This window comes from Orcinus orca, chromosome 5 (assembly GCF_937001465.1).
Source record: "Orcinus orca chromosome 5, mOrcOrc1.1, whole genome shotgun sequence".
NCBI lineage: Eukaryota > Metazoa > Chordata > Mammalia > Artiodactyla > Delphinidae > Orcinus > Orcinus orca.
Window position 1 is genome coordinate 130,468,160 of NC_064563.1, and position 11,149 is coordinate 130,479,308.

Here is an 11,149-nt window from a genome sequence, read left to right on the forward strand (position 1 = left end):
TATAGTAGCCTGAATGGACTAAGACAGGGACAAACTTGAGGATGAAGATATGGCAGCAAAATAGTTTGGACCAAGTAAAAACTGAATTAGGTCTATGAAGTATTTTACTAGCACTGGGAGTTGCCTGTTGGCCCCGATTTCCTGCTCAGACTTACAGCTAAGACACCACAGGTGTGGATGCCCAGCATTAGAATGTTCTTAGCAGTCTTCCGATGACTCAAGGATCAGAAGGTTGTTACCATGGAATCATTCACACCAGCACAATGGCGCTCCTCCAATAATGTATTTATTTACATGAAAACACCGTTTTATACAAATTGAAGACAAATCTCAAAGGGTTTGTCTAGGCTTGCCTTCCACATTCCCTGATTTTGTCCCTTCCACTTTCATTTTTTGTTTTTTTTTGGTATCATAAATAAAGTGTTTCAGACTGCGTGAAAGAAACTGAATCTACCTCTTCTTCCCCACCCAAAATTACTTTGAATATTTAACATCCATAGTCATTCTTCAAAGAAAACTCTTGCCCAGCATCATTTTATTTAATTTATTTATGTAATACAGTGTAGAAAGCTATCATGGTCATAAGCAATGATTCTGTACAATCATCCTGCAGAAAATTTTTGGGGAGAATTCTTGGTAATTGGAGACCAGCAGAGCAATCCCATCCCACCCTCCCCCACCTGTAAAAGTGCTTACAATGAACAGGGATTCTTTTATTTATCAAAGATCCGAAGATACGTGGACAAAAAAAAGTTTCAATTCTCAATGCCTAATGTGTGCACATAAAACAGGCACAAAGAAATAAACGTGTATCCTCATAATTCCTATATAACAAATATAGCAGAAGCAGCAATCTGTACAGTAAAATGCCATTGTGGAAAAAAAAAATCCTCTAACTCATTTGGAATACATAAAAATGTTTAACTTTAAAATGCATAGTGATCAGGAAAAGAATACTTAGGCAAGAGAAGCAGCTAAACTCCCACGTTCACATGAAGCATCCCCCATCGATTCTTAAAGCATATTTCAAAGTAGGACTTAACTGGGTCACAAACCACAAGAATAATATACAACTGGCTAAGGGGCTATGTGATAAATAATCAGGAGGGAATCTATTCATGCACTAGTTCGATACAGCTAAATTCTTTACAGTACACAAAACCCATTAATAATGTAGTGGAGAGACCGAAATATGAAGAGAGAGAATACATTACTGATTTGTATATTAATTCAAGTTCAGGCATCTACTTGTGTTACAGCACAGCTGTCGAAAGGCGATAATGAGTAAATAATAAAACAGAAGGGTTTGTTTCTTTCCACATTATTCTCTAAATGAACACCGATGGGTTGTGAAGCAATGGTTTTGCTGTCCAACTTCAGAGGCTGCTGCGGTGGTGGTCTAGTTCTGCATCTGCTCAAAGAACTTGTAAGTTGGGTTTTCGTAGCCATTCTGCTGCATCTTGGAGAGGTGGCGCTCCTCTGGGGTCACAGCAGCGTCAACCTGCAAAGCAAGAACGAGGACAAATGCGTTAAGAAAAGCAATCTTTTAAGAGTGCACACGGAGAAGCAGTAAAAAGATAAGGTGCACTGTACTCTTTTCTTGCCAAGATTTGAGAACACCCACAGTTTTCCCTCTTTCTTCACCACTTTGACATGGAGCAGAACGCCTGTGCCCACCAGTTATGCAGATGCTCCATCTATCACTAGGTGGCGCTTAAAACCTTGACCTGCTGGCTTTGCTTGCGAAGCGCTCATTGGTTGCTTCCCCAACTGAATAGTAACTGGATACATCTAGGGCAATAAATATTTTTTTCTTCCCCTGTTGGCTCGAAAAAAGACAAAAGGCTTCCAGGAAAGACTCCCTTACTTGAAAAGTGTGGTGTTAAGCTAGAAAAAAAAGCCAACAGTATTACGGAGAGAGATTCAGCAAAGTAGAAAGGAAGACTGCTGAATATCTCCCCGAGCTCGTTTTAGTTTGTCTCCGTGTTCACTAAATTTAAGATGTTAAAGAAAGACTCTTTTAATTAAAATAATGATATAGGTATATCAAAAGATATTAAAAGACACAGAAAGAACATGCTGTTCCAGATTATTATTTTTTAACGTAACATTAAGATTCTAAAAGTATGTCATCCGAAGGTTTAAAGAGATTCCCTCTGTGATATGGTGGTTCCCCTCCAAGATCAGGCCAGCAGTTGTAAACTTGTGTTCCTCCCCTCAGTGTCACTGTTAGGCCAGAGCTACACTTATTTACTCTCTGCAGGCTGGGCCAGGTGTGTGTTGGGGTGTGTGGGGAGATGTTTAGGTTTCTACTATATTTGCTGTACCTCAAATAGTCCACAGACGAGAGGAAGCAAATACTTAACTCTTTGCTGAATAAATGAAAGCTTAGTTTTGTTATAATTGCTTTAAAACTTCTGTAAAACCAGTGGAAGATGGAGAAAATCAACACAAATTTAATCAGAGTGAAGAAGCATGTCTTCCACAGGAAAGGGTAAGATGTGCTGTCCAGAAGTTGTTTTTTCTTTCAAAGGGATGTTTTCTATTCTGTACATGATGAGATCGGGGTCCCTTCATCATTTCCAGAATGCCGCAGGCCTGTTCTCCACTGTCCAGTGCTGCAAAGTGACATCTAGCTCCTGAAGCAGCTTTTCCCCCTGAACCCGACGAAGGACAAACACCAGAGAGTGGGTGTGTTGGTGCTAGGGCACTAGGTCTAGGGGATGGAGGGCGACTGATACACCATGACTAAACCACACCGGCTAATGAATAATTTAGACCGAAAGCATGGTGCAGTCACTATGGAGTCTCCTCAGTAAACCAAACATAGAACTACCATACGACCCAGCAATTCCACTTCTGAGTATGTATCCAAAGGAAATGATATCACTATCTTGCAAAGATACCTGCACCCCAATGTTCAGTGCAGTATTATTTACAATAGCCAAGACATGGACACAAACTAAGTGCCCATTAATGGATGAATGGATCAAGAAAATGTGATACACACATGATGGAATATTATTCAGCCATAATAAAGAAGGGAATTCTGAAGTTTGCGACAAGATGGATGAACCTTGAGGGCATTATGCTAAGCAAAATAAGTCAGAGAAAAAGACAAATACTATAGGACTTCACTTATATGTGGAATCTAAAAAAACCCAAATCATAGATACAGTGAGCAGACTGGTGGTTGCAGAGTTGTTGAAATGGGTGAAGATGGTCGAAAGACACAAACTTCCAGTTATAAGTTCTGGGGGTGTTATGTAGAGCATGGTAACTATAGTCAACAATACTGCATTGTATATTTGAAAGTCGTTAAGAGAACAGATCTTCAAAGTTCTCATAACAAGAAAAAAATTGTAATTATGTGAAGTGATAGTTGTTAACTAAACTTATTTGGGTAATCATTTCACAATATATACATATATCAAATTATCATGCTGCAAACTTAAAACTAATAGTGTTATATGTCAATATATCTCAATAAAGCTGGAGTAATCTGGTTCCCCCAAGGTTACTTTGTATGACTCCACCTCATGGACCAATTGACACCTTTCAGTATGGTCATGAGTTGGAATGATCACCTTGGCTAATCTCAAGGCAGCTGGAATAAAAAGACGTAAAATTCCCCTCAGAGGACACGGCTCAAATGGATGCTCACCATCGCTGGCCCTGGGGGAATAATCACTGGTGTTTTCTCATCCCTTTCTCCTCCTTTGATCTGCTCTGTTGTCAACAAATGAGGTCACCTTGCTTTAATTGGCAATTGTGTCATTAGCCACTAACTTGTAAGTTAAAACGCCATCATTAAAGGTCAGCTTCCTGGTGGGCTTCCCTGGTGGCACAGTGGTTGAGAGTCCACCTGCCGATGCGGGGGACATGGGTTCGTGCCCCGGTCTGGGAAGATCCCACATGCTGCGGAGCGGCTGGGCCCGTGAGCCATGGCCGCTGGGCCTGCGCGTCCGGAGCCTGTGCTCCGCAATGGGAGAGGCCACAACAGTGAGAGGCCCGCGTACCGCAAAAAAAAAAAAAAAAAAAAAAGGTCAGCACCAATAACAAGAGATTTCATTCATTCTCCAAATCTGCTTGCAGGAAACAGCCTGTCTGCAGCCCTATGCCATTTGAATTTGGGCTTCTTTTTGCGCTGTGCCACCTCTTAACTGAGATTTCAAAGAATGTGGAGATTAAAAAAAATCTTGCCAAGGAGATCAAGCACAAAGCTGCTATGTTTCTGAGTGTAGAAGAAAACATAGCGTTGCTTGATTGTTGGAGTATTAAACTTGTATCTCCCCCTGGAGCCAACGTCAACCCTCATACTGGCTGCGTTCATCAAGGACAGGGGAACACCTGGCAACTTAATAGTTGATCTTCTCTTCAAAGGCCAAAGCCCAACTCTTTAAGAGAGCCCTGCCAGTAAATGCGAGGCTCAGAGGCCGTATGCAAGTCAGGCAGCTAACTTTCCTGTCTTTTCTTGGCCTCTTTTCTACTTGCTAATCTTCAGGACCCTTTGCCGCTGGGAGGGCAGCTGTTCGGCCAGTCCTGCAGTGAGGCGGCTTGGCCCTCAGGCCTCAGAGGGCTCAGGAGCTACAGGAGAAGGGACTGCCTTTACAACATGGCACCCAAGGAGTGTGGATTGCATCTTTTTATTCCCAACCCCTCAAGAGCTAAAAGTGAAACACAGTACTCATGTCCATGGATAAACCTACCACTGAAGGAAGGGCAGCAGGTAAGGGGGAGCCTTTCATCCCAACAAGCCTCAGCTATCTGTCACTCACTATTTCCCTGCAAACGGAGCTGGGGGAAGATGTAGCCAGTGGTGCTTATTCTGGAAGAACCCACAGAACAATGGAGTGGGGGACAGGATCCCCATCTGCTCCCCGGGGCAGGAACATGTGTCACTTGCTGAGATGAAAACCCACCCGGCACAGCACCTCTGAGCGTCCCCTCTCTGGACTTTCTGGACTTGATGGGAGTAGTGACTGATCTGAAGTCTTCATCTTTGTTAGAGACCCCGGGCCCCTGCGCTGCACCCCACCTTGGACTTCCACGGTCACTGCTGCTGACACACACTGAGAACTGAGCCCAAAGAGCCTGATTCATCTGGTCCTAATACGACCTTGAGTAGGGCTTTTGACTACTGTTTGGCTAATGCCCTCTTCCTACCCCTTTCTCCCTGAACTTGACTCTTTGGAGCTGTTTATTCCTTCACTATATCCAGAAGAATTTATAGCTCAACCATTAGACTGTAGACATACGATCTATTTGGGTCTCTCCTTAATTTCTAGATACCCCTGCCATCCCGTTTCTCGTGTAGGTACTTTAAGCTTGGAGGAGGGCCAGTGGACACTGTACTTTAATTTTATTATGTATAGTAATCAGCAGGATGTGTGTTGATGGGTGTCCCTTTATGCATGGCCCAACAACAGAATCCCGGCCCCTAAGACTTTTCATTTCAGGTCATCTAGGTGGACAAAGAATGGCGGATAAGATAAACTAAACATGCAAAATAACCGGAGAGTGTAAGAACATCAGAAACACCAGGAACATGGGAAGGAAAAGCACAAGCAAAGAGAACAGCAATGACATTTTCAAGCTAATGGTTTATCCCTTCTAGTAACCTTGCAGTATTGGTTTTCTACTCTACAGTATACATGTTCATTTTCTTAATTATATTTCCATCTCTTTATAAGTAGTTCAGTGATATTTAGTGCCTACATCAAGTAATTCTTCAGGCATGCCCTGGAACTCTCCCGCTATGCTGAGGACTTCCTCTGACCTTCCAATTTCTCCTCCTGCAGTTCACTTCCAGCCACCTGAAGATTTTGAGTCCACCTTCACTTTTTCTTACCATTGCTTCCAATTTAACCTGACCAATCTGTCTGACTGCTATAGCGGTGGCTAGGTGCCTCCACTAAAGATTGACTTTTTGTCAGGAAGAAAGGACCCATAAGGACCTATTTTTATAATGTCACCAATCTGATAGCACATTCATTAGAAAGAGTCATATGCCATATCTCCATAAAAAGCTAAATAAGCAACTCTCTTCTTTAGATCATTCATGAGATGACTGGGGGCGGGGATGGGAGACTTCTGGTGTTCTGGTTATCAGATCTGTGAAAGGAAAATTTTTTCATGTCCTTCAATAAAGAGAATTTGTGCCCCCCCTTCTTATTAAAGATGAGAAGTAGTGGACATACTACTCCAATATATATTTTAAAATATTCAGTGTCAACTGACATCAGTGTAGAAAAGGCCTGTCTGCTACTAAACAGAACCTGGGGTCAATGGGCTTTGCAGAACCTGATTACAGCAGGACAATGGTGGGTAATTCAGCAGGCGCTGGGATACTCAGCCACCAGAGATGGTGCACACGTTTGGGAAACAGAACAACGGAAGGCTATCTTGTCACTGCTTGAAGCACAAATGAAGCACTGTCATCTCCTTGGGAAACCGTGGCTAATGACTTACAGACTGAATCTCTGGCCCTATGACTAAGCAAGTCACTAAATCAATATTTATTGCTTAGTTTTTCAAAACAAAAACTAGCAACTGCTCATTTCCACCGGGTAACGATTCTATTAATAAAAGTACTGGGCTTGCTTTCACTTCCACACCTCTGTGATCTTCTGCAGGAATCTTTTCCTCTAAGAAGGAGCGATTTCCTGGACACCAAGGCTTTTGTCGTGATTTCTCCTTCATGCACGGATGGCGTGAAGTGTGTCTGTATTCTGTTCTGACAGACTTAGACCCATCCATCTGGGAATACCCATTTACTCATTTTTGTTCTTAGTGAAATAAGGTTACTCATTAATGAAATGTTAACCAGAGCTGGCAATAAACTTATTTCCACGTCCTTGAGGGTGACAACCTGCTAAGACAGGCAGAGAAATGTGTGTGGGAGGATCACTTCGTTCGGCGTAGATTCTGAGAGCAATCATGTTGAAACCCCCCAAGCACCCTGCATCACCCAGACCACGTGAGGCACCCTAGGTGTCTAGGCTGGGTTGCAGCTCTCTGTGTCCAAGTGCAAAACCACCACAGCTAGACTATCACCTTCCTAAGGGCAGGGATGACGACGAGCACCTTAGATGAAGTTAGCCTGAAGTTCCTCAAGCTCCGTGTTGAACATTGGCTCAACACGGAGTTTGAGGAAGGGTTACCTAAGGAATGGAGAGAAAGGAAGGCCTTTCCAGGGAAAAAGGGATGGTTTCCCGGCTCTTGACAACATCGTTACTTTAAGGAAGAAGGAAGTGAGAGGAAATGAAGAAAAGAAACACAAAAGGAGGTGGGGCAGTCACTCTAGAGGTTCCTAGTTGCTCTCAAGTAGCTAACAAAATAAATACCAAGAGAAGGGCTGATCGACTGCCTTCCCTACAAGGATGCCTTCTGGTTTAAAAATTAATTAATTTTTTTTCAGAACTCATGTTAAAGCATCAACTGCTCTAATATTCCAAAACCAAGGAGACTTTTCTTGCTAACTAACCAAAAGAAACATTTAACCTAGGCAGCTGTAAGAAGGCTTAAAAGGCGACTAGTGAGAGACTGGTGAGCTTGGAGACAAGGAGATACCATTTTCTACTCCCTAAGGTTTGGTTAGACAACAAAGAGGCAGGAGTGGTAATACTATATATACATCAGTGATTCTCAAAACTGACTGCATGTCTGATTCAGCTGCGAACATTTTCTACACTCAGATTTCCAGCCTCTTATTTAGAAATTCTGTTTTCCTAGGTCTGGGGTGGGACCTGGGGAATGTGTCCTTTGAAATCAGTACCCGGTAAGTCTCATGCACAATCATGGCAATCACGGCAAAGAGCCCCTGAGATGCCTTGTTTTACCGCCCAGCATCACTGGCCTCTGTTATGGGCGGAACTGTGTCCTCCCCAAATTCTGATGCTAAAAACCTGATCCTTAATACCTCACAATATAACTGTATTTGGAGGATCTTTAAAGGTGAAATTAAGGTTAAGTGAGGTCATTAGTGTGGACCTTATGCAGTTAATACTGGTGTCCTTACAAGAAGAGGAGATTAGGACACAGACCTGCACAGGGGAAGGTGATGTAAAGGCACAGGGAGGCCACCTATGAGCCCAGGAGAGAGGCCTCAGGAATTGTGAGGAAATACATTTCTGTTGTTTAAGCCACGCTGTGGCTTTGCTATGGCAGCCTGAGCAAACCAATATAGGCTCTTTGTCCTTTGGCACCAAAGACGGGCACTTTGATAAAAAGGAAGCTTTTGAATTATTCAAGTATGAAAACAGGTTTGTTTTTTTTTTTTGCTCAAACATGCAATTAAAATAAAAAATGAAAAAAAATTGTTTTTTTTGAAAAAAAATTGTTTTGAGTAGAAATGAGATTACTGATGCTAATAATGCTACTAATAATACATCTTATACTGTTTCAAAGGACAGAAGCTCAGAAATACTACTATGAAGAGCAGCGCCCCACACTTCATGACGTCGTCATCGCTTATTTATGTGCTCACCCTCCTATCTGTCAATCATTCAGTTCTTATACATCTTGCCACCTATTTCCTGAATTCATTCATTTCACTGTTCTTTAGCACATCTACACCAGGGTGGACATGGAAAACAAGACTCAAAACCACTTTCCATCAGCAGCTCCTGTAAACAAGGAGCCTGGATGTTCCAAGTGCTGAACTAAATGAGGTTTCTGGCTTTGCCACAAACTTAATTTATTTAAACTGTTCCTGCCCTCCTATAATCAAGAATGGTTTGGAGCACATTTCCTTGGGGTTAGTGAGAAGTTTAACTCACTGGAAATATCTGAACTTTGCTCTGATGGAAAAAGCAATGGACAGGATGTGGGGAAATCTGTACTGTGAACTTGGCTCTACGGAATTTGACACTGAAAGGACATGTCTTCTGTCTGGGTCTGTTTTCTCATCTAGAAAATGAGAAGATCAATTAATTGATTATTGAGATCTCTTTCAGCTCTAAAAATTCTAAACTTCTCAAGATGTATTAATTCACTTTCCCTAACAGTTTCCTAAAAAATACATACACTGTGAGGTTCCTCCCCTAAACCCTGCATTTTAAATGCATATGAAGAACTTATTTGCACATTTAATTTTATTTTAAACTATTTTGTATCATGGGTTTAAGGCATCATATTTGAATCCCGCAGCTTACTCTATTTTGTTGGTGTAACTCGCTACCTCTGTGCTGTACATACTCTTGTTTCTCACAGGCTGGGGTGTTTGGACAGTCTCAAGTAGATGTGATTGTCACTTTGTGGGTTTTCTCTCCACCTCCAGTGCCACTGCACTAACACCTTGAAACTAAGATATTTCAGGTGGATGTGCAGGGTGACAGGTTAAAGGTCTTGAACAACCTTGTATATTTCACTCAGCCTTTTGGTATAATGTGATTTTCTGTGAGACTTTAAAGGTAAGACTCTTTACTGAAAATTATTTACTATTACCTGGCTTGAGTTAGAAATGAAATTATTTAAGATAAAAAAATCCAGGAATAAGCGTGCTTAAAATTTTTTTTTTTTTAAAAGCAGGCTTCCACTTCCTTTTTTTCATTTGTGACTTCTGCTGTTATTTTTTCTTTTAAATGTCTGTAATCACAATATCTGTAATCACAATATCCATAAGCCAGGCATTACCATTAGTATTATTTTGATATTTCAATACAAATTATAAGAAGTTGAGATAGCAGCATATATCCCCAATGTCTCGATCACAGTAGTTATAAGTTGGAATGAATAAAAACCAGAAGCAAGAAAACAGCTGCAACTTGAGCAGCAATATGGATTGTTTGTTCAAAGAGATACTTGGATGATTCTTCGTCTAACACCCAGCAAGATTTTCTTCATAGTCTTTAACTCCCACCTGCAAACATGCAGCCACGTTTACCTACCTCCACCACACCATGATGGATGGACGTGTACTGTTTCTTCTTTAGCATCACCAGGGTGATGACAATCACTGTTGCTATGACAACACCGCCCACCATGAGTCCAATGATTGCACCTTTGTTTGAACCCACATCTTCTGCAAAGAACACCTGGAAAACAAATGCAAGAGAAAGGATTGTAATTGCGGGAGATATCTGGATGAAGTATGTGAAAAGTTTCAGTATATTCGGTATATATTTTATGCCGTAAGTTTGAGTTGTTGGTCACTCAATTATTTGGTGTGTACTTGAAAAAAACCCCACATTCCACTTACTAAGAATGACATCTGTAGTCTATAGAATGATGTACAACATGTGGCTTCCCCAGTTTTAGGAAGTCCACTTCGCTCCATCCCCCACATGTCTCTAGAAAGGCAAAACAGAAGCCTGCAGGGACCTGAAACCCTTTGACAGATGGAACATTCTGTAAGAGGGGGACGGCAGCTCTCGGATCTATCAAACACTGGAAAGGCACGGATCGTGATTATGAAAGGAGGTCAGTATTTTCCCAGCCACAGCAGGTTTAAATTGGGAGACCTGACGCATGACCGCTATGCCTTAGGTGCTTTTCCAAACTATAGATGCCCTCATTTCCTTAGAGGGACATTTTAAATACATAGGAACAAGCATTCTGAAACAAAGGCATTAAACAGAAGAAAAAAGGCATCTTGTTACCTACTTTCAGCCACAATAATTCAGCAAGACACTAATTAACCTTGAGAAGCATAATGCTTAAAAGGCACTTATTTCAAAGAGAAGAAGTAGTAGGCAACAAGATAGGAATTTTAATGGCCACACATTAACACATGCTTTCTTACTATGTTGTCCCTGGCAACTCAACTAAAAATGTTGTTTTATTCTTGATGTTTATTTGTGTTAAACATGAAAAGAATTTAGAGAATACTGTAAAGAAGAAATTTATTCAGTGATAAATTTATTACACTACATTCCTTCATACTGTTTATAAATGCAAGTCATTATTTTTTCAACTTTACTTGAATGGAATTATAAAAACACACTGCAACTTTTATCATTTTTTATGTAAGGAGATGATCTTATGACAGATCATCTGGCCCAACTACTACTGAACATATACTACATTTGCTATGTAAATTAATAAAAACAGCTCCCTAAATAATTCTTTTAGTATAATCTCAAGACAGTAAAATGACTGACTGTCATGGCTAGAACTAACATCCTAGCAGTCTGAAAAGGCAACATGA

The 11,149-nt window shown here is 41.2% G+C and overlaps 1 protein-coding gene across 6 annotated transcripts in view; it reads right to left on the reverse strand.

The window, feature by feature from the left end:
- Positions 1-268: 268 nt before the first annotated feature.
- The window catches only part of APP (amyloid beta precursor protein), a 278,797-nt gene continuing 267,916 nt past the window's right edge, over positions 269-11,149 (reverse strand). For all 6 annotated transcript variants that reach the window (XM_004264478.2, XM_004264484.3, XM_004264482.3 and 3 more), the window contains 2 exons: positions 9,891-10,037; positions 269-1,501 (listed from right to left, as the gene is read on the reverse strand). In XM_004264478.2, coding sequence (XP_004264526.1) covers positions 1,400-1,501; positions 9,891-10,037 — 249 coding nt within the window. In that variant the 3' untranslated portion in view covers positions 269-1,399. The remainder of the gene's footprint in view (positions 1,502-9,890; positions 10,038-11,149) is intronic.